Raw genomic sequence first — 24,098 nt, 5'->3', positions numbered from 1 at the left:
TTTTTGTCATGAATTCGCCACTAACAAGACAACTGCAGAAGCACACCGTGTTGGATTCATGCGACCACCGCCCGATTGACCAACGACGTGCCTAGCACTGCCCGATGAAGACATTGGTTCGAGCTCTCATCTAGTTATTAGAAGGATAGGGCGCGCTTTGTTGTGCCATTGATATTGTTGGGTATGTTAAAAAAATCCACTCTGTTTCAAAATAAAGGTGCATTACTTTTTTGAAAAGTCAAACCTTCTTAAGTTTGATCAAATTTGTAGATAAATATATCAAAATCCATAACATCAAATCGATATAATTAGATTCATCGTGACAATGAATTTCCATATTACTCCGTTTAATATTAGGGAGCGTAGTATGTTGACCCAATCAAAATCGATTGATTGTGAGGTCTTAAAAAAATTGATTGTGAGATCTTAAAAATTAGGGAGCTTAGTATGTTGACCCAGTCAAAATCGAGTTGAACCAATTCTAAATTGAAGACAACAATTAATTGTGAGACATTAAAAATTAAGGAGCATAGTGTATAGTATAAAAGAATTGAATGAATAAACTTTGAGAAATTATTGATCCGGTCAAAATCGAGTGGCCCAATCTGAATTAGAGGCCTTAATTAAATGTGGGCTCTTTAAAACTAGGGAGTGATAACCCACAAGTATAGGGGATCGCAACAGCTTTCGAGGATAGACTATTCAACCCAAATTTATTGATTCGACACAAAGGGAGCCAAAGAATATTCTCAAGTATTAGCAGTTGAGTTGTCAATTCAACCACACCTAGAAACTTAGTATCTGCAGCAAAGTGTTTAGTAGCAAAGTAACATGATAGTGGTGGTAACGGTAACAAGAGTAACGGAAGCAAAAGTAATATTTTTGGTGTTTTGTAGTGATTGTAACAGTAACAACGGGAAAGTAAATAAGCGTAAATCAGTATATGGAAAACTCGTAGGCATCGGATCAGTGATGGATGATTATGTCGGATGCGGTTCATCATGTAACAGTCATAACATAGGGCGACACAGAACTAGCTCCAATTCATCAATGTAATGTAGGCATGTATTCCGTATATAGTCATACGTGCTTATGGAAAAGAATTTGCATGACATCTTTTGTCCTACCTCCCGTGGAAGTGGGGTCCTATTGGAAACTAAGGGATATCAAGGTCTCCTTTTAATAGAGAACCGGAACAAAGCATTAGCACATAGTGAATACATGAACTCCTCAAGGTGATGCCTCGCATGCCATGTAGGATCCGATATGACGTAAAGTAGGTTCGGATAGAGAAGCAAGATCCTCTCCAGAAGGCGGGTGCTTAAAGAGAAAAAGTGTGGTTCGATGACAAAAACTGAAAAGGTTGGAGTGAAAAGTAGAGATGCATGTGTACTAAAGTCTTTATTTTCTATTTCTTAATGAGGCCCACTAGTGATAGCTTGCATTGGGGAGAAGATAAATAAATGTAGATGCCTCAAATTACTTTTTATTATGAACCATATGTATCCATATGCCAATTGTACATGCCCTTAGTGTTAGGATATGACCGCAGCAGCCCTCAAGACCTTGAAAACTTTTCTAGCAAGACGCCATACATTTTTCTGTAGAAAGAAAGCCGAGGCCCGGCGTCAAATATAAGAAACATGACGCTGCATTATCAGCTTTGGTTTACAAAAGACACTCGACAAAACAAACAAACAAAAAAAAAGAGCGCGACCTAGGCTGTTTCTGTTCAGTGTGACATCATGTATCGTCCTCGTCGTCCGTCGTGAAGAGGCCGGATGATGACATGAAACGGAAAACAGCGGCCTCCTCCACCACGTGGCACCTCTCATCCACGCAAAGGACACGTGCGCGCGCCTGGAAGCCTACGTGTCGCTCGGGCCTCTTCGCGAGATGATCGTGCTCTGCTAGTCGGCAGCGGCTCATTTGCGCGCGCAGTACCGGTCGACACCACCAAAAGATTTAGAAGCCGCTTTTGGATTAGTTAATTGTGAATTACGATTCAGGTCGGATTTTGACAGCGAAATCAACGCGGCGATCTTTGGTACTAGTACCAGTAGTGCAGTCTAAGCGGTGCCGAGCTTGTGCGAGGAGCAGAGCATCGTGTCTATGGAGACCCAGCAGGAGCCCACCAAAGCGGGCGCGGTGGTGGCGTCGCCGGGGGTCGCCGGTGGCGGCGGCTTAGTTCTCGAGAGTAAGATCTGTTCTTTCTTTCACATACCCACCGGTGCTCTGCTCTCTCGTGTATGATTAGATTCCCAGGATGTAGAGATGGGTGATCTGACTGACACAAGATGAATTGGAAGCCTGTGTGCAATATTCGAAGCACCAAATTAATCGTGTATACAAACGTTCAGAGGTGGATCACTGCCGCCTCAGTTTGGTGCGATGCTGATTCTGATCGATCCGCCTTGCTGCCGCAGATGAACCCCCAGCGCCAACAACAGCGCAGCAAGGACCTCCGGGTTCAGCAACTGACAGAGGTACGTACACCCTTTGCTTCCTTCCATATTCAGCAAATTTGGACGCAGATTTTAGCGTGTTCTCTGGTTGAATCTGAAACGAAACGAATGAACTCGCGTGCAGACGCGGTGCTGGCCAAGGTGGAGATGAATCGGAAGCTGTCGATGGTGAAGGCGTGGGAGGAGAACCAGAAGAGCAAGGCAGACAACAGGTGCATGCCCGCCTCGAGTTAACTGAACCGAACTGAACTGAACTTTGCACAAGAGAGAATTCTCTACATGGATCTTTGGTAATCCTACCTTAAGTGGTGCAGGGCTGAGCACAAGATGTCGTCCATCCTATCATGGGAGAACACAAAGAAGGCGGCGGTCCAAGCCAAGCTCCGAACACGGGAGGTATGTCGACTATGAAACTCTGAAGCCCGCCTTACTTCCCTCCCGGCACTTCAGTTAGCAGCAAAGTTCAGTCTGCTAGCTATACACACCAGTGACAGACACCACACGCCAGTTAGTAGCCGGACAGGTGACGACCATGCTCCTCAAATATTCGATTTGCAGGAGAAGCTGGAGAGGAAGAAGGCGGAGTACGCGGAGAAGATGCGGAACCGGGCCGCGATGATCCACAAGGAGGCTGAGGAGCAGCGGGCCGCCGTGGAGGCGAGGCGGCAGGAGGAGATGATCAAGTGCCAGGAGACGGCGGCCAAGCACCGGTCACAAGGGACCACGCCCGCCAAGAAGTTCCTCACCTGTTTCGGCTGAGCAACCACTGAAATACAATCATAGTGATCGAAAGTTGTGAAATAGCTTAGCTACAAGATGTGTTCTCTCTACTGCTCTTTGCTCTCTTCTTTTGGAACATCGATCATAGGCTTGGGTCATGCACAGCTTGCTTTTGTGTAGTGTGTGTATATATATATATATATATATATATATATATATATATATATATATATATATATATAGTGTTACTATTCATCACCCAGGGCGCAGAATAAGTTATTCTTCACCCGAGATAATCTTACGATCATATCATAATTAAATTACGTTTGGAATTCAAATAGTTACATTCCTATTGATTCACTACGTAAAATTTGGCATAAAAAATTAAAAATATAGGTCATAAGACAAAAAAAAATTGCAGTTTATGTGTATTTTACACTATGTTTTTACATTTGTAATTTTACATAACATAAAATATTTTTTACGACGATTATATATTTTCTTACGGTCTCTTTTTACGTCAGAAATAAAACAAAACTTACAGAACGTAAAATTACGGTGCATTGATGGTAAAATAGAGGGGGATGAAGAATAACTATTCCTCACCCAGGGTGACGAATAGTCAATCCCTATATATATACACATACGTAATGTAATGGCCCATGTTCTGTCTCGGTGTGTGGTATCTGATGTAGCTGTGCGAGTGTATGTACGTACTCAGATCTGAGAAATATCAAGAAATGTTTCTTAACAATGTTCACTCCGCTCTTGTTATGGCAGGCGGGTTCAGAGTTCACGAATCGTCTGCTCTCGCCACAAGGAGGCAGAGTTCAAAACTTCAAACGCCGAGAAAAAAAGCGCCTGCTTGGACCGGGGATGCGGAAGCCCGAAAGGCCTGTGAGATGTAATTTTGGTTCTTCCCAGGAAAAAATAGGTATATTAATTTCAGGGTGGGCCAATGCCCCTAACTAATCTTTTTTTTCATGGTAATATGTGTCTTATTTATATCATAAGTATTATAGTACAAGTCACGTAACCGACCTGACAAAACTGAAAAGACAGCAGAAAGCTAGCCTTCATACAAAGAAACAACAACCAAGAAGAAAAATTACAATCAAGATTGAAGAAACCTCTGAACTTGACATCAACGCCCGTCACCTGTCTCTGAAACCACCATAGCAGCCATCAAAGGAAAAAAATGACGGATCACCTTCACACCCGAGCTTGTAGCGGCTCCATCACTGATATGCAGCTTTGCGAACCTTCAAGGTGGCTCACCAAAGGCAAAAGACACCCCAGACACGCCATCGAACTCCAGATCTGGCACCCCCATACGACTAGAACGCCGGAGGAGAAAACCACATCTGCCATCCACAAACCGCGAACCCAGCACACGATCCACCATCTTCCAGATGCCGCTGATGCAGACCACAATCTGCATCCGCTCCTGGACTACCTCCCAAGCTCCGCACCGGCGCTGAAGCAAACGTCGTCGCAACGGCAGGGCCCGAGGACACAGGTCCACCAAAAGGATGTCACCGCCGCCACGACATCCTTACTTGAACAGACTGATTTTCAAATCCATCCCCAACTATAGGACCGATCGCCTCGTTGGAGTAGGATCCAAAGAAACTTTATTCAACGCCGCCATCGCTACCGCCGAAGCCAAGACAATGAGCGGCCTAAAATCCTAATCTACGAGAGAAAAAACGATCAACACGTGTGGATCCGGCGACCCCCCCCCCCCACTCCCTCACCAACGACGACCGAGGCCACCGGCGGAGGGGAGCTGCCGGACGGCGGTGGCGGTGAAGACTCCTGGCGGTGAGGTCGCCTTTTCTTTCTTCTGGCGGAAGAAAGAAAAGCGAACACGAATTAATCTCCCCTTCTTGTTGCGGATCGTAGCAGAAATTTAAAATTTTCTACGCATCACCAAGATCAATCTATGAGTAATTTAGCAACGAGTGGAAGGGGAGTGCATCCACATACCCTTGTAGATCGCTAAGCGGAAGGATTGCAAGAACACGGATGAAGGAGTTGTACTCGTAGCGATTCAGATCGCGGTTGATTCCGATCTAAGCGCTGGACCACGGCACCTCCGCATTCAACACACGTGCAGCCCGGTGACGTCTCCCACGCCTTGATCCAGCAAGGGAAGAAGGAGAGGTTGGGGAAGACTCCGTCCAGCAGCAGCACGATGGCGTGGTGGTGGTGGAGGAGCGCGGAACTCCAGCAGGGCTTCGCCAAGCACTACGAAAGACGAGGAGGGAGAGAGGTAGGGCTGCGCCAAGAGGGAGATGATCTCGTGTATGTTGGAGCCCCCAATACCTCAAGTATATATAGGGGAAGGGGAGGGGCTGCGCCCCCATCTAGGGTTCCCTCCCAAGGGGTGGCGGCAGCCCCAAAACCCATCTAGGGTTGCGGCCAAGGGGGGATAGAGAGGAGGCGCACCTAGGGTGGGCCTTAAGGCCCATCTGCCCTAGGGTTTTCCCCCCTCCACTCTAGGAGGCGCCTTGGGCCTTGGTGGGAGGCGCCCCAGCCACCTAGGGGCTGGTCCCTTCCCACTATTGGTCCATGTAGGCCTCCGGGGCTGGTGGCGCCTCCCGATGGACCCCCGGACCCCTCCGGTGGTCCCGGTACACTACCGGTGATGCCCTGAACACTTCCAGTGGCCAAAACCATACTTCATATATATTAATCTTTACCTACGGACCATTCCGGAACTCCTGGTGACGTCCGGGATCTCATCCAGGACTCCGAACTGAAGGAAATATGCCCTAGAGGCAATAATAAAGTTATTATTTATTTCCTTATTTCATGATAAATGTTTATTATTCATGCTAGAATTGTATTAACCGGAAACATAATACATGTGTGAATACATAGACAAACAGAGTGTCACTAGTATGCCTCTACTTGACTAGCTCGTTAATCAAAGATGGTTATGTTTCCTAACCATAGACAAAGAGTTGTTATTTGATTAACAGGATCACATCATTAGGAGAATGATGTGATTGACTTGACCCATTCCGTTAGCTTAGCACTTGATCGTTTAGTATGTTGCTATTGCTTTCTTCATGACTTATACATGTTCCTATGACTATGAGATTATGCAACTCCCGTTTACCGGAGGAACACTTTGTGTGCTACCAAACGTCACAACGTAACTGGGCGATTATAAAGGAGCTCTACAGGTGTCTCCAAAGGTACATGTTGGGCTGGCGTATTTCGAGATTAGGATTTGTCACTCCGATTATCGGAGAGGTATCTCTGGGCCCTCTCGGTAATGCACATCACTTAAGCCTTGCAAGCATTGCAACTAATGGGTTAGTTGTGAGATGATGTATTACGGAACGAGTAAAGAGACTTGCCGGTAACGAGATTGAACTAGGTATTGAGATACCGACGATCGAATCTCGGGCAAGTAACATACCGATGACAAAGGGAACACCATATGTTGTTATGCGGTCTGCCCGATAAAGATCTTCGTAGAATATGTGGGAGCCAATATGAGCATCCAGGTTCCGCTATTGGTTAATGACTGGAGACATGTCTCGGTCATGTCTACATTGTTCTCGAACCCGTAGGGTCCGCACGCTTAAGGTTTCGATGACAGTTATATTATGAGTTTATGAGTTTTGATGTACCGAAGGAGTTCGGAGTCCCGGATGAGATCGGGGACATGACGAGGAGTCTCAAAATGGTCGAGACGTAAAGATCGATATATTGAACGACTATATTCGGACATCGGAAAGGTTCCGAGTGGTTCGGGTATTTTTCGGAGTACCACAGAGTTACGGGAATACGGGGGAAGAAGTATATGGGCCTTATGGGGCTTTAGGGGAGAGGGAGAGGCAGGCCGCGTCCCCCCATTGACTAGTCCGAATTGGACTAGGGGGAGGGGCGGCGCCCCCTCCTTCCTTCTCTTCCCTCTTCCCCTTCCTTGTCTCCTACTCCTACTACATGGAAGGACTCCTAGTTGGACTAGGAAAGAGGGAATCCTACTCCCGGTGGGAGTAGGACTCCCCTAGGGCGCGCCATAGAGAGGGCCGGCCCTCCCCTCCTCCACTCCTTTATATACGGGGGCAGGGGGCACCCCATAGACACACAAGTTGATCCACGTGATTGTTTTCTTAGCTGTGTGCGGTGCCCCCTTCCACCATAATCCTTGATAATATTGTAGCGGTGCTTAGGCGAAGCCCTGCGACGGTAGAACCTCAAGATCGTCACCACGCCGTCGTGCTGACGGAACTCTTCCCTGACGCTTTGCTAGATCGGAGTCCGGGGATCGTCATCAAGCTGAACATGTGCTAAAACTCGGAGGTGCCGTAGTTTCGGTGTTTGATCGGTCGGGCCGTGAAGACGTACGACTACATCAACCGCGTTGTGCTAACGCTTCCGCTGTCGGTCTACAAGGGTACGTAGATCACACTCTCCCCTCTCGTTGCTATGCATCACCATGATCTTGCGTGTGCGTAGGATTTTTTTTTTTGAAATTACTACGTTCCCCAACAGTGGCATCCGAGCCTAGGTTTTATGTGTTGATGTTATATGCACGAGTAGAACACAAGTGAGTTGTGGGCGATATAAGTCATACTGCTTACCAGCATGTCATACTTTGGTTCGGCGGTATTGTTGGACGAAGCGGCCTGGACCAACATTACGCGTACGCTTACGCGAGACTGGTTCTCCCGACGTGCTTTGCACAAAGGTGGCTAGCGGGTGACAGTTTCTCCAACTTTAGTTGAGCCGAGTGTGGCTACGTCCGGTCCTTGCAATGGTTAAAATATCACCAACTTGACAAACATCGTTGTGGTTTTGATGCGTAGGTAAGATTGGTTCTTACTTAAGCCCGTAGCAGCCACGTAAAACTTGCAACAACAAAGTAGAGGACGTCTAACTTGTTTTTGCAGGGCATATTGTGATGTGATATGGTCAAGACATGATGCTAAATTTTATTGTATGAGATGATCATGTTTTGTAACCAAGTTATCGGCAACTGGCAGGAGCCATATGGTTGTCACTTTATTGTATGCAATGCAATTGCGCTGTAATGCTTTACTTTATCACCAAGCGGTAGCGATAGTCGTGGAAGCATAAGATTGGCGAGACGACAACGATGCTACGATGATGATCAAGGTGTCGCGCCGGTGACGATGGTGATCATGAAGTTGCTTCAAAGATGGAGATCACAAGCACAAGATGATGATGGCCATATCATATCACTTATATTGATTGCATGTGATGTTTATCTTTTATGCATCTTATCTTGCTTTGTTTGACGGTAGCATTTTTAAGATGATCTCTCACTAATTATCAAGAAGTGTTCTCCCTGAGTATGCACCGTTGCGAAAGTTCTTCATGCTGAGACACCATGTGATGATCGGGTGTGATAGGCTCTACGTTCAAATACAACGGGTGCAAAACAGTTGCACACGCGGAATACTCAGGTTATACTTGACGAGCCAAGCATATACAGATATGGCCTCGGAACACGGAGACCGAAAGGTCGAGCGTGAATCATATAGTAGATATGATCAACATAGTGATGTTCACAATGAAACTACTCCATCTCACGTGATGATCGGACATGGTTTAGTTGATTTGGATCACGTAATCACTTAGAGGATTAGAGGGATGTCTATCTAAGTGAGAGTTCTTAAGTAATATGATTAATTGAACTTTAATTTATCATAAACTTAGTCCTGGTAGTATTAGCATATCTATGTTGTAGATCAATAGCTCGTGTTGTTGCCTTCATATGTTTATTTTGATATGTTCCTAGAGAAAATTTTGTTGAAAGATGTTAGTAGCAATGATGCGGATTGGATCCGTGATCTGAGGTTTATCCTCATTGCTGCACAGAAGAATTATGTCCTTGATGCACCGCTAGGTGACAGACCTATTGCAGGAGCAGATGCAGACGTTATGAACGTTTGGCTAGCTCAATATGATGACTACTTGATAGTTTAGTGCACCATGCTTAACGGCTTAGAATCGGGACTTCAAAGACATTTTGAACGTCATGGACCATATGAGATGTTCCAGGAGTTGAAGTTAATATTTCAAGCAAATACCCGAGTTGAGAGATATGAAGTTTCCAACAAGTTCTATAGCTAAAAGATGGAGGAGAATCGCTCAACTAGTGAGCATGTGCTCAGATTGTCTGGGTACTACAATCGCTTGAATCAAGTGGGAGTTAATCTTCCAGATAAAATAGTGATTGACAGAATTCTCTAGTCACCGTCACCAAGTTAGTAGAACTTCATGATGAACTATGATATGCAAGGGATAACGAAAACGATTCCCAAGCTCTTTGTAATGCTGAAATTGACGAAGGTAGAAATCGAGAAAAACATCAAGTGTTGATGGTAGACAAGACCACTAGTTTCAAGAAAAGGGAAAAGGGAAAAAGGGGAACTTCAAGAAGAACAGCAAGCAAGTTGCTGCTCAAATGAAGAAGCCCAAGTCTGGTCCTAAGCCTGAGACTAAGTGCTTCTACTGCAAAGGGACTAGTCACTGGAAGCGGAACTACCCCAAGTGATTGGCGGATAAGAAGGATGGCAAAGTGAACATAAGTATATTTGATATACATGTTATTGATGTGTACTTTACTAGTGTTTATAGCAACCCCTCAGTATTTGATACTACTTCAGTTGCTAAGATCAGTAACTCGAAACGGGAGTTACAGAATAAACAGAGACTAGTTAAGGGTGAAGTGACGATGTCTGTTGGAAGTGGTTCCAAGATTGATATGATCATCATCGCACACTCCCTATACTTTCGGGATTAGTGTTGAACCTAAATAAGTGTTATTTGGTGTTTGCGTTGAGCATGAATATGATTTGATCATGTTTATTGTAATACGGTTATTCATTTAAGTAAGAGAATAAATTGTTGTTCTGTTTACATGAATAAAACCTTATATGGTTACACACCCAATGAAAATGGTTCATTGGATCTTGATCATAGTGATACACATATTCATAATATTGAAACCAAAAGATGCAAAGTTAATAATGATAGTGTAACTTATTTGTGGCACTGCCGTTTAGGTCATATTGGTGTAAAGCGCATGAAGAAACTCCATGTTGATGGGATTTTGGAATCACTTGATTATGAATCACTTGGTGCTTGCGAACCATGTCTTATGGGCAAGATGACTAAAAACACCGTTCTCCGGTACTATGGAGAGAGCAACAGATTTGTTGGAAATCATACATACAGATGTATGTGGTCCGATGAATATTGAAGCTCGCGGCGGGTATCGTTTTTTTCTAACCTTCACAGATGATTTAAGTAGATATGGGTATATCTACTTGATGAAACATAAGTCTGAAACATTTGAACAGTTCAAAGAATTTCAGAGTGAAGTGGAAAATCATCGTGACAAGAAGATAAGGTTTCCACGATCTGATCGCGGAGATGAATATTTGAGTTACGAGTTTGGTCTTCAATTAAAACAATGTGGAATAGTTTGACAAATTCATGCCACCTGGAACACCACATCATAATGGTGTGTCCGAATGTCATAATCGTACTTTATTGGATATAGTGCAATCTATGATGTTTCTTACCGATTTACCACTAAAGTTTTGGGGTTATGCATTAGAGACAGCTGCATTCACGTTAAAAAAGGGCACCATCTAAATCTGTTGAGACGACACCGTATGAACTGTGGTTTGGCAAGAAACCAAAGTTTTCATTTCTTAAAGTTTGGGGTTGCGATGCTTATATGAAAAAAGTTTCATCCTGATAAGCTCAAACCCAAATCGGAGAAGTGCGTCTTCATAGGATACCCAAAAGAAAATGTTGGGTACACCTTCTATCACAGATCCGAAGGCAAGATATTCGTTGCTGAGAATGGATCCTTTCCAAAGAAGGAGTTTCTCTCGAAAGAAGTGAGTGGGAGGAAAGTAGAACTTAATGAGGTAACTGTACCTGCTCCCTTATTGGAAAGTAGTTTATCACAGAAATCTGTTCCTGTGACTACTACACCAATTAGTGAGGAAGCTAATGATGATGATCATGTAACTTCAGATCAAGTTACTACCGAACCTCGTAGGTAAACCAGAGTGAGATCCGCACCAGAGTGGTACGGTAATCCTGTTCTGGAGGTCATGTTACTTGACCATGACGAACCTACGAACTATGAGAAAGCGATGATGAGCCCAGATTCCGTGAAATGGTTTGAGGCCATGAAATCTGAGATATGATCCATGTATGAGAACAAAGTATGGACTTTGATGGATTTGCCCGTTGATTGGCAAGCCATAGAAAATAAATGGATCTTCAAGCGAAAGACGGACGCTGATAGTAGTGTTAGTATCTACAAAGCTAGAATTGTCGCAAAAGTTTTTCGACAAGTTCATGGTGTTGACTACGATGAGAGTTTCTCACTCGTATCTATGCTTAAAGTCTGTCAGAATCATGTTAGCAATTGCCGCATTTTATGAAATCTGGCAAATGGATAAACAAAACTGCATTCCTTAATGGATTTATTAAAGAAGAGTTGTATACGATGCAACTAGAAGGTTTTTTCGATCCTAAAGGTGTTAACTAAATATGCAAGCTCCAGCGATCCATCTATGGACTGGTGCAAGCATCTCGGAGTTGGAATATACGCTTTGATAAGTTGATCAAAGCATATAGTTTTATACAGACTTGCGGTGAAGCCTGTATTTACAAGAAAGTGAGTGGGAGCACTACATAATTTCTGACAAGTATATGTGAATGACATATTATTGATCGGAAATAATGTAGAATTATTCTGCAAAGCATAAAGGAGTGTTTGAAAGAAGTTTTTCAAAGAAAGACCTCGGTGAAAGCTGCTTACCTATTGAGCATCAAGATCTATAGAGATAGATCAAGACGCTTGATAAGTTTTTTCAATGAGTACATACCTTGACAAGATTTTGAAGTAGTTCAAAATGGAACAGTTAAAGAAAGAGTTATTGCCTGTGTTACAAGGTGTAAAATTGAGTAAGACTCAAAACCCGACCACGTCAGAAGATAGAAAGAGAATGAAAGTCATTCCCTATGCCTTAGCCATATGTTCTATAAAGTATGCCATGCTATGTACCAGATCTATTGTATACCCTACACTAATGTTGGCAAGGAAGTACAATAGTGATCTAGGAGTAGATCACTGGACATCGGTCAAAAATTATCCTTAGTGGAATAAGGATATGTTTCTCGATTATGGAGGTGAAAAAAGGTTCGTCGTAAAAGGTTACGTCGATGCAAACTTTGACACTGATCCAGATGATTCTAAGTCTCAATCTGGATGCATATTGAAAGTGGGAGCAATTAGCTAGAGTAGCTCCATGCAGAGCATTGTTGACATAGAAATTTGCAAAATACATACTGATCTGAATATGGCAGACCCGTTGACTAAACTTCTCTCACAGGCAAAACATGATCACACCTTAGTACTCTTTGGGTGTTAATCACATAGCGATGTGAACTAGATTATTGACTCTAGTAAACCCTTTGAGTGTTGGTCACATAATGATGTGAACTATTCATGTTAAATCACATGGCAATGTGAACTAGATTATTGACTCTAGTGCAAGTGGCAAACTGAAGGAAATATGCCCTAGAGGCAATAATAAAGTTATTATTTATTTCCTTATTTGATGATAAATGTTTATTATTCATGCTAGAATTGTATTAACCGGAAACATAATACATGTGTGAATACATAGACAAACAGAGTGTCACTAGTATGCCTCTACTTGACTAGCTCGTTAATCAAAGATGGTTATGTTTCCTAACCATAGACAAAGAGTTGTTATTTGATTAACGGGATCACATCATTATGAGAATGATGTGATTGACTTGACCCATTCCGTTAGCTTAGCACTTGATCATTTAGTATGTTGCTATTGCTTTCTTCATGACTTATACATGTTCCTATGACTATGAGATTATGCAACTCCCGTTTACCGGAGGAACACTTTGTGTGCTACCAAACGTCACAATGTAACTGGGTGATTATAAAGGAGCTCTACAGGTGTCTCCAAAGTTACATGTTGGGTTGGCGTATTTCAAGATTAGGATTTGTCACTCCGATTGTCGGAGAGGTATCTCTGGGCCCTCTCGGTAATGCACAACACTTAAGCCTTGCAAGCATTGCAACTAATGAGTTAGTTGCGAGATGATGTATTATGGAACGAGTAAAGAGACTTGTCGGTAACGAGATTGAACTAGGTATTGAGATACCGACGATCGAATCTCGGGCAAGTAACATACCGATGACAAAGGGAACAACGTATGTTGTTATGCGGTCTGACCGATAAAGATCTTCGTAGAATATGTGTGAGCCAATATGAGCATCCAGGTTCCGCTGTTGGTTATTGACTGGAGACATGTCTCGGTCATGTCTACTTTGTTCTCGAACCCGTAGGGTCCGCACGCTTAAGGTTTCGATGACAGTTATATTATGAGTTTATGAGTTTTGATGTACCGAAGGAGTTCGGAGCCCCGGATGAGATCGGGGACATGACGAGGAGTCTCGAAATGGTCGAGACGTAAAGATCAATATATTGAACGACTATATTCGGACATCGGAAAGGTTCCGAGTGGTTCGGGTATTTTCGGAGTACCGGAGAGTTACGGGAATACGGGGGAAGAAGTATATGGGCCTTATTGGGCTTTAGGGGAGAGGGAGAGGCAGGCCGCACGCCCCCCCATTGACTAGTCCGAATTGGACTAGGGGGAGGGGAGGCGTCCCCTCCTTCCTTCTCTTCCCTCTTCCCCTTCCTTGTCTCCTACTCCTACTACATGGAAGGACTCCTAGTTGGACTAGGAAAGGGGGAATCCTACTCCTGGTGGGAGTAGGACTCCCCTAGGGCGCGCCATAGAGAGGGCCGACCCTCCCCTCCTCCACTCCTTTATATACGGGGGCAGGGGGCACCCCATAGACACACAAGTTGATCCACGTGATCGTTTTCTTAGCCGTGTGCGGTGCCCCCTTCCACCATAATCCTCGATAATATTGTAGCAGTGCTTAGGCGAAACCCTGCGACGGTAGAACATCAAGATCGTCACCACGCCGTCGTGCTGACGGAACTCTTCCCTGACGCTTTGCTGGATCGGAGTCCGGGGATCGTCATCGAGCTGAACGTGTGCTAAAACTCGGAGGTGTCGTAGTTTCGGTGCTTGATCGGTCGGGCCGTGAAGACGTACGACTACATCAACTGCGTTGTGCTAACGCTTCCGCTGTCGGTCTACAAGGGTACGTAGATCACATTCTCCCCTCTCATTGCTATGCATCACCATGATCTTGCGTGTGCGTAGGATTTTTTTTTGAAATTACCACGTTCCCCAACATGAACAACATACGGTAACCCCATACATACTTTCCCTATAACCCTAGCGTCATCGAACCTTAAGTGTGTAGACCCTACGGGTTCGGGAGTCATGCAGACATGGCCGAGACAACTCTCCGGTCAATAACCAATAGCGGGATCTGGATACCCATGTTGGCTCCCACATGCTCCATGATGATCTCATCGGATGAACCACGATGTCAATGATTCAATCAATCCAGTATACAATTCCCTTTGTCTATCGGTACGATACTTGCCCGAGATTCGATCGTGGGTATCCCGATACCTTGTTCAATCTCGTTACCGGCAAGTCTCTTTACTCGTTCTGTAACACATCATCCCATGATCAACTCCTTGGTCACATTGTGCACATTATGATGATGTCCTACCAAGTGGGCCCAGAGATACCTCTCCATTTACACGGAGTGACAGATCGCAGTCTCGATTCGTGCCAACCCAACAGACACTTTCGGAGATACCTGTAGTGTACCTTTATAGCCACCCAGTTACGTTGTGACGTTTGGCACACCCAAAGAACTCCTACGGTATCCGGGAGTTGCGCAATCTCATGGTCTAAGGAAATGATACTTGACATTAGAAAAGCTTTAGCATACGAACTACACGATCTTGTGCTAGGCTTAGGATTGGGTCTTATCCATCATATCATTCTCCTAATGATGTGATCCTGTTATCAACGACATCCAATGTCCATGGTCAGGAAATTGTAACCATCTATTGATCAACGAGCTAGTCAACTAGAGGCTTACTAGGGACATGGTGTTGTCTATGTATCCACACATGTATCTGAGTTTCCTATCAATACAATTCTAGCATGGATAATAAACGATTATCACATGAACAATGAAATATGATATAATAATAACTAATTTATTATTGCCTCTAGGGCATATTTCCAACAGTCTCCCACTTGCACCAGAGTCAATAATCTAGTTCACATCGCCATGTGATTAACACTCATAGGTCACATCGCCATGTGACCAACATCCAAGAGTCTACTAGACTCAATGATCTAGTTCACATCACTATGTGATAAACACTCAAAGAGTTCTGGGTTTGATCATGTTATGCTTGTGAGAGAGGTTGTAGTCAACGGGTCTTGCCATATTCAGATCCCTATGTATTTCGCAAAACTTTATGTCATATCGTAGATGCTGCTACCACGTTCCACTTGGAGCTATTCCAAATTTTTGCTCCATTATACGTTACCGATATCTCTACTCAGAGCTATCCGGATAGGTGTTAAGCTTGCATCGACGTAACTCTTTACGTCGAACTCTTTATCACCTCCATAACCGAGAAACATTTCCTTATTCCTCTAAGGACAATTTTGACCGCTATCTGGTGATCCAGTCCTAGATCACCTTTGTACCCTTTTGCCAGACATGTGGCAAGGCACACATCAGGTGCGGTACTCAGCATGGCATACCGTATAGAGCCTATGACAAGAGCATAGGGGACGACCTTCGTCCTTCCTCTTTCTTCTGCCGTGGTCAAGCTTTGAGTCTTACTCAACTTCACACCTTACAACTCAGGTAAGAACCCCTTCTTTGACTGATCTATTTTGAACTCCTTCAAAAACATGTCAAGGTGTGCGTTCTTTGAAAGTATCATCAGGCGTCTTGATCTATTTCTATAGATCTTGATGCCCAATATGTAAGCAGCTTCATCCAGGTCTTCCTTTGAAAAACACTCTTCAAACAACCGTTTATGCTTTCCAGAAATTCTACATTATTTCGGATCTACAATATGTCATCCACATATACTTATCAGAAATGTTGTAGTGCTCCCACTCACTTTCTTGTAAATACAAGTTCCTATCAAACATTGTATAAACCTAAAAGCTTTGATCACTCTATCAAAGCATGTATTCTGACTCCGAGATGCTTGCTCTAGTCCATAGAAGGATTGCTGGAGCTAGCATACCTTTTAGCATCCTTAGGATCGACAAAACCTTTTATTGTATCACATACAACCTTTTCTTACGGAAACTGGTAAGAAAACTTGTTTTGACATCCATCTGTCAGATTTCATAATCGAAAAGTACAGCTAATGCTAACATGATTCCGACGGACTTAAGCATCGCTACGGGTGAGAAATTCTCATCGTAGTCAACTCCTTGAACTTGTGAAAAGACTCTTTCCCACAAGTCGAGCTTCATAGACGGTGACATTACCGTCCGCGTTCGTCTTCTTCTTAAAGATCCATTTATTCTCAATGGCTTGCCGATCATCGGGCAAGTCCACCAAAGTCCATACTTTGTTCTGATACATGGATCCTATCTCGGATTTCATGGCTTCTAACCATTTGTCGGAATACGGGCCCACCATCGCTTTTCCATAGCTCGTAGGTTCATTGTTGTCTAACAACATGATATCTCAGACAGGATTACCGTACCACTCAGGAGTAGTACATATCCTTGTCGACCTACGAGGTTCGATAGCAACTTGACCCGAAGCTTCATGATTACTATCATTAACTTCCTCTTCAACAGATGTAGGCGCCACAGAAAACATCTTTCCGTGTTGCATCACTCTCTGGTTCAAATAAAGGTTCGACAACCTCATCAAGTTCTATCTTCCTCCCACTCAATTCTTTCGAGAGAAACTCCTTCTCGAGAAAGGACCCGTTCTTAGTGACAAACAATTTGCCCTCGGATCTGAGATAGAAGGTATACCCAACTGTCACCTTTGGGTATCCTATGAAGATGTGTTTGTCCGCTTTTGGGTTCGAGCTTCTCCGGCTGAAGCCTTAAGCATCACAGCCCCAAACATTAAGAAACGACAACTTTGGTTTCTCGCCAAACCAATGTTCATACGATGTCGTCTCAATGGACTTATATGGTGTCCTATCTAAAGTGAATGCAGCTGTCTCTAATGCATAACCTCAAAATAATAGTGGTAGATCGGTAAGAGACATCATAGATCGCACCATATCTCATAAGGTTCGATTATGACGTCTGGACACACCATTACGCTATGGTGTTCCAGGTGGCTTCAACTGCGAAACAATTCCACAATGCTTAAGTGATTGCCAAACTCATAAATCAGAAAATCCCTTTTGATCAGATCGTAGGAACATGATCTTCTTGTTATGATGATTCTTAACTTCACTCTGTAATCGCTTGAACTTTTCAACGTTTCAGACTTGTGCTTCATTAAGTAAATATACCTATATCTACCCAAATCGTCAGTGAAGACGAGAAAATAGCGATATCCACCGCACGCTTCAATTCTCATTGGATCACACGCATCAGCCTGTACGATTTCCAACAAGTCACTTGCCCGTTTCATTGTACCTGAAAACGGGGTCTTAGTCATCTTGCCCATGAGGCATGGCTCGCATGTGTCAAGCGATTCAAAATCAAGTGACTCCAAACATCCATCGACATGGAGTTTCTTCATGCATCTTACGCCAATATGACCTAAGCGGCAGTGCCACAAGAAAGTGGTACTATCATTATTAACTCTACATCTTTTGGCATGAACATGCGTATTACCACGACCGAGATTCAATGAACCATTCACATAGGGTGCATGACCATGAAAGGTATTATTCATGTAAATAGAATAACCATTATTCTCTAACTTAAATGAATAACCGTATTGCAATGAACATGATCTAATCATATTCATGCTCAACGTAGACACCTGATAACATTTATCTAGGTTCAATACTAATCCTGAAGGTAGATGGAGCGTGTGTGTAACGCCCCAGTTATACCTTTCCCAATTTGTACTCCAACTCTTGCCGTTTTCGGCATTAAGTTATATTTATCTCTCGGGTTCGGGTCTTTGTCTCCGTGTGTTGTTTTCGTTTTCGTGCATCTCATATCATGTCATCACGTGCATTGCATTTGCATACATGTTCATCTCATGCATTCGAGCATTTTCCCCGTTGTCCGTTTTGCATTCCGGCACTTCGTTCTCCTCCGGTGGCCATTTCTAACTTTCTTTCGTGTGTGGGGATTAAACATTTCCGGATTGGACCGAGACTTGCCATGCGGTCTTGGTTTACTACCGGTAGACCGCCTGTCAAGTTTCGGGTCATTTGGACTTCGTTTGACACTCCAACGGTTAACCGAGGGACCGAAAAGGCCTCGTGTGTGTTGCAGTCCAACACCCCTCCAATTTGGCCCAAAACCCACCTAACTCTGCTCCATCATCTCGGTCGTTCGATCACGATCGCGTGGGCGAAAACCGCACCTCATTTGGACTCTCCTAGCTCCCTCTGTGCCTATATATACCCCCTCCATTCGGATCTCTTCTTCTCCCCTGTCCAAACCCTACTCCAAAAAACAACTGAGATCTGCGCCGACGGACGTGTCCGCCCCCGACCGGACAATGTCCGCCGACGCCCGCAGCCACCTGCAAGCCGCCACGTGGCAGCCCAAGCCCCACATCGCCGCCTGACGCCGCCGGGCCCGAGGCCCAAGCCGGGCCCCGCGCGCGCGCCACCGGGCCAGAGGCGCCCGCCCGCGCGACTTCTCCTCCTTCGGCACCGGCCGCCCTGGCCGCCGTCCGCCTCCGCCGCCTCGACTCCGGCGAGGGTCGCCGCCGTCCGCCGTCCCGCGCCCGACCCCGCCGGACCGCGCCACCGCGGTGCCCTCGTCGCCGGCGCCTCCTCCGGCGGCCGGATCCGCTAGGACCGGTCCCCTTCGACTACCCCGGCGCCACCCCGCGCCTCCTCCGGCGAAACGCCGGCCAACCTCGTCAGCCGCGCCGGTGAACAGTACCGCGAGATCCGGATCTGGATCTGAGCATCGGTTGACTTTCCTTCTAACCCTAATTTTTCATGCAATCTTTGACTGTTCATATCTCTGCATCCGTAGCTCCGTTTTGGACATATGATATATCAAAATCTTCGCCTCGACGAGTACATCGTTTCATTCCATTGCATCATTTTCATTTGAGTTCATCTTGATGCCCAAAATGCTGTTAGAAGGAGGCATCGTGAGTTAAATTGCAGATCCGTTAGCTCATCATTGACTTTTGTCATTTTTGCCATGATTATTGTGTGCATGATATGCCTGTAACCCTTTGGGATGAATTGTTAAGCATTTTGTCTTCTTTCCAGAGGTGCCACCCGTGCATTTTTAGGATGTGTGTGGTGTCTTGTGCAAGCTTGCAAAGAGGGGTACCTGAGATTGCTGATTTCAGGGACTTAGTGATTTTCACTAAGTCTGGGATATTTTAGTTCATGATGCCATATGTTCGGCTTGTTTCCTAGTGATCCGTGCCCCTTTTGAGTATGATCAGTAAGGGACATTTGTTAATCTTGTTATGCTCTATCCATCCATGTCTTTACTTGCTATGTTGGAGTGCTGTAGGTTGAGTCAATCGAGCTCAACTTTTGCATCGTTGTTATTTTGGGCAGATCGTGAACTCTTTTGCGATTTTGCCGGTGCTATTGCTAGTGTCTCGTGCATGCTATGCCATTGTTCTTGCCATGTCTAGCTAGCATTTTATGCCTTCTTTATGGAGATATGCTTGCCTTGCCATGACTTGCACCGTAGTGAGTGCATCGAGCTCGTTTACATGCCTCCGTGAGTTATAATTCCAGCATGTCTCAGTTTTCACTAAGTCTGAAAACTTATTGTGTTTCATCTATGTTTGTGTGCTCGTTAGAGTATTTTGTGAACCCTTTTGGCCCCAGGTCATTTTGGGTGTTTTGTTAAGATTGTTGAGTAGCTCCATGCCATGCTCTTAGTTGCCATGTTCAGGTTATGTTTCATGTTGTTTTGCTGCTCCGAAGAGAGCATCGTGGTCTGAAATTTCAGACTAGTGTTAATTTCACTAAGTCTGAAATCTGTTTTGCTTATTCAGTTTTGCCATGCTTGTTTGAACCCCTTAATGGATGAATTTGCCTATGGCTCAGTCCTAGTGATTTGTTAAGCATCTTGTGTACATCCCTGCCATGTATTTTGTTTTAATGTTTGGTGGCTGTAGCATGTTCATTTCGTTGCATTTAGGAGCCTACTTGCTGTAAATCGCAGATCGGTTCATTTCGTAAAACGCTTGCCATTTCCAAACCGTAGCTCCGATTCCTATGATCTTTATATCGTTTTCAGGGGATTTCTTCCCCTCTATCCAGTGGAACACTTGGTTTTCCATGTTGAGGCCAGGTTCATGCATTTCCTGTCACGTCTTGCATTTTGCATCCCGCATCGCATCCCGCATAGCATACCATCTTTGCATATTATTGGTTGCCCTTGCACGTGGTTGATTGTACCCTTGTTGCTTGTTTGTGTTGTTGGGTAGAGCCGGGAGACGAGTTCGCTAACGAGGAGCCCGTTGAGTTTGCTTTTGAGGATCCAATCAACTCTGACAACTGTGCAGGCAAGATGATCATACCCTCGAAATCACTACTATCTTTGCTATGCTAGTTTGCTCGCTCTTTTGCTTTGCCAATGCTACGATGCCTACCACTTGCTTGTCATCCTCCCAATTGCCATGATTGAGCCTCTAACCCACCATTGTCCTAGCAAACCGTTGATTGGCTATGTTACCGCTTTGCTCAGCCCTTCTTATAGCGTTGTTAGTTGCAGGTAAAGATTGGAGCCGTTCCTTGTTGGAACCTTTATTTACTTGTTGGGATATCATTATATTGCTATGTTATCTTAATTCATCTATATACTTGGTAAAGGGTGGAAGGCTCGACCTCTCGCCTAGTGTTTTGTTCCACTCTTGCCGCCCTAGTTTCCGTCATATCGGTGTTATGTTCCCGGATTGTTGCGTCCCTTACGCGGTTGGGCTATAATGAGAACCCCTTGATAGTTCGCCTTGATTAAAGCTTTTCCAGCAATGCCCAACATTGGTTTTACCATTTGCCACCTACCCCTTTTTCCCTTGGGTTTCCGGAGCCCGAGGGTCATCTTTATTTTAGCCCCCCACGGGCCAGTGCTCCTCTGAGTGTTGGTCCGAAATGAGCTGCCTGCGGGGCCACCTCGGGGAAACTTGAGGGTTGGTTTTACTCGTAGCTAGTCTCATCTGAGTGTGCCCTAAGAAAGAGATATGTGCATCTCCTATCGGGATTTGTCGGCACATTCGGGCGGTGTTGCTGGACTAGTTTTAACCTGTCGAATCATCTTGTTGTATCGAGGTACCGAGTCTGATCGGTGTGTCTTGGGTGGAGGTCTATTCCTTCGTTGACCGTGAGAGCTTGTTATGGGCTAAGTTGGGACCCTCCTACAGGGATTAATCTTTCGAAAGCCATGCCCGCGGTTATGGGCAGATGGGAATTTGTTAATGTCGGGTTGTAGATAACTTGAACCTTAATTAATTAAAATGAATCAACTAAGTGTGTTGCCGTGATGGCCTCTTCTCGGCGGAGTCCGGGAAGTGGACACGGTGTTGGAGTTATATTTGCGCAGGTTGCTCTCTAGTTTCTCGCTCGTGCTTTGCCTCCTCTTCTCGCTCTTTTTTGCGAATAAGTTAGCCACCATATATGCTAGTCGCTTGCTGCAGCTCCACTTACATTACCCCTTTCCTACCTATTAAGCTTAAATAGTCTTGATCGCGAGGGTGCGAGATTGCTGAGTCCCTGTGGCTCACAGATTACGATTACACCAGATGCAGGGACAGATGATACAGCTCCAGACGGTGCGCTCGAGCTCAAGTGGGAGTACGACGAGGACTCTCAGCGTTACTATGTGTCTTTTCCTGATGATCAGTAGTGGTGCCTACTCGGGGTTAGATTCAGGGCCTTGTCGCATGTTGGGGGTCTTTTCTATTTTGGCGCCGTAGTCGGGCCATGAGTGATTTGTATGATGGATGTTATTTATGTACTTTGATGTGACGTGGCGAGTGTAAGCCAACTATGTTATCCCTCTTTATTATTATATTACATGGGATGTTGTGATGATTTCCCGACTTGCGACATTGCTTTCAATGCGGTTATGCCTCTAAGTCGTGCCTCGACACGTGGGAGATATAGCCGCATCGAGGGCGTTACAAGTTGGTAATCAGAGCCTTCCCCGACCTTAGGAGCCCCATTGCTTGATCGTTTTTAGCAGCCGAGTTGTGTCTAGAAAAATGTTTTGAGTCCTTAGGAATTATATATCGGAGAGCTTAGGAATTCTTTTTACTTCCCAGTCTCCTCATCGCTCTGGTAAGGCATCCTGACGTAGAGTTTTGACTCTTCTCTTCTCAAATTTCACTAAAAAAAATTTTAGGATCACGCGAGTATCTTGGATTTGTTCCGATGGCTTATGATGAGAACACTGTCTTGGTGCCTCCTGTCAGGGGTTTAGTGGAAGTGTCCCGGGGAGTTGAGCTCTGAGGTGTTGTCATCATAATTTTATCGTTGCAATTCTGGTATACTTGAGATATGTTCGCGACATCGAAAATGTCCTTTATGCAGTTCGTTGGTGAGATAACCTCGACGCCACCCAGTACTGGGGCGGGAGTTCGGGAGTATCGCCATAACTTGTATAACGGATGCTTTTCGAAGGTTGAGGTAGATGGTTTCCGAAGGTTTCTTGGTTATGTGTTGAAGGATGGATACAGCTGGATGTAGGATTTGCTAGTTTGGGTGAGATATTATGCTTCCCCTGTATCCCCAACACCTGATTGCATAACCAGAAAGTTTCGGGAGTTCCATAGGTGGGAATTCAAGTAGCTCTTAGGATATCTTTCCAACAGATGTATGGTATGAAATTGGGGTTCGACGTCTAGTGGTTCGCCTATTCACGGTCGATTTTACAGTGGCCTCGTTGTGTCTTAAAGAGTCCTTGCATATGCTGACTCGGGGACGCTTCGTATGTCATGTGCACTGCCTTGTACATGATGGTGCTGTACGATCGAGCCCGTGTAGGTCCCACCACGAAAACTTCGGACGAAATCTCTATCATATGTTTGTTCCGGCGTATTCCGCAAGCCAATCCTTGGTTTTATTTTGAGTGGTGGCATTCGAGTTCCTTCGACGTCATATGTTGATTCCATCCCTCGTTGATGTACCCCTTCTACCTGATTCTTCGTGGCTTCGCAATTTAGGAATATGTGACCACTTCAAGAGAAGTGCATTCGTTCATTTTGTTCGGATGTGAAGACTTTATGTTGCAATTTTCATTCCGTTGGATTCAGCTTCATTATTGTCTATTTGTGCTAATGGTGGTCAACCTCTTCAGGATGGCTCCTCCAACGCGCACGACTCCGAACCTGATCAGCCACCACCTCCGCCTCCTCCGGAAGCATGGCAAGCTGTGATGGCCGCAACTAATGCAAATACACAGTTGATCATGCAAATCCTCCAAGAGCGGAATCAAGGCAGTCAAGGGAATCAAGGCAACAATCAGAACCATTTTGCTACTCTGAACCAGTTCCTCGCAAATGGTCCAAAGACGTTCAGCAATTGTGTTGAGGCTACCGATGCTGACGATTGGCTAGTGGATCTGGGCAAGCATTTTGAATGCAGCAACGTCAGGCCTGAAGATTTCGTCAAGTTCGCTTCTTTCCAGCTCAAAGATCAGGCTGCAGAGTGGTTCCAGCAGTACAAGGATTCCAGAGGTAGACGTTTGATCACTTGGGATGATTTCCGTCGTGATTTCCGAGCTCATCACATC

General features: G+C 44.8%; 1 protein-coding gene across 1 annotated transcript; it reads left to right on the top strand.

Annotated features, from left to right (window-relative positions):
- The first annotated feature begins 1,939 nt into the window (after positions 1 to 1,939).
- On the top strand, positions 1,940 to 3,347 carry LOC123131400 (remorin 1.4-like). The gene is made up of 5 exons (XM_044551087.1): positions 1,940 to 2,197; positions 2,427 to 2,486; positions 2,590 to 2,677; positions 2,780 to 2,861; positions 3,024 to 3,347. The coding sequence occupies exons 1-5, from the start codon at positions 2,113 to 2,115 to the stop codon at positions 3,222 to 3,224; spliced, it is 516 nt and encodes a 171-aa protein (XP_044407022.1). The 5' UTR covers positions 1,940 to 2,112; the 3' UTR covers positions 3,225 to 3,347.
- The last annotated feature ends 20,751 nt before the right edge of the window (positions 3,348 to 24,098 follow it).

This window comes from Triticum aestivum, chromosome 6A, assembly GCF_018294505.1.
Source record: "Triticum aestivum cultivar Chinese Spring chromosome 6A, IWGSC CS RefSeq v2.1, whole genome shotgun sequence".
NCBI classification, from domain to species: Eukaryota; Viridiplantae; Streptophyta; class Magnoliopsida; order Poales; family Poaceae; genus Triticum; species Triticum aestivum.
The sequence above is the reverse complement of the archived record's forward strand: the minus strand, read 5'-3'. Positions and strand labels throughout refer to the sequence as shown.

What these genes read in the sequence shown, in the direction of transcription:
- LOC123131400 (XM_044551087.1), top strand. Translation starts at nt 2,113, where the DNA reads ATGGAGACCCAGCAGGAGCCCACCAAAGCGGGCGCGGTGGTGGCGTCG. An exon ending in GGGTTCAGCAACTGACAGAG is followed by an intron (nt 2,487 to 2,589) that starts GTACGTACACCC and finishes ACTCGCGTGCAG; the next exon opens with ACGCGGTGCTGGCCAAGGTG. An exon ending in CCAAGCTCCGAACACGGGAG is followed by an intron (nt 2,862 to 3,023) that starts GTATGTCGACTA and finishes TTCGATTTGCAG; the next exon opens with GAGAAGCTGGAGAGGAAGAA.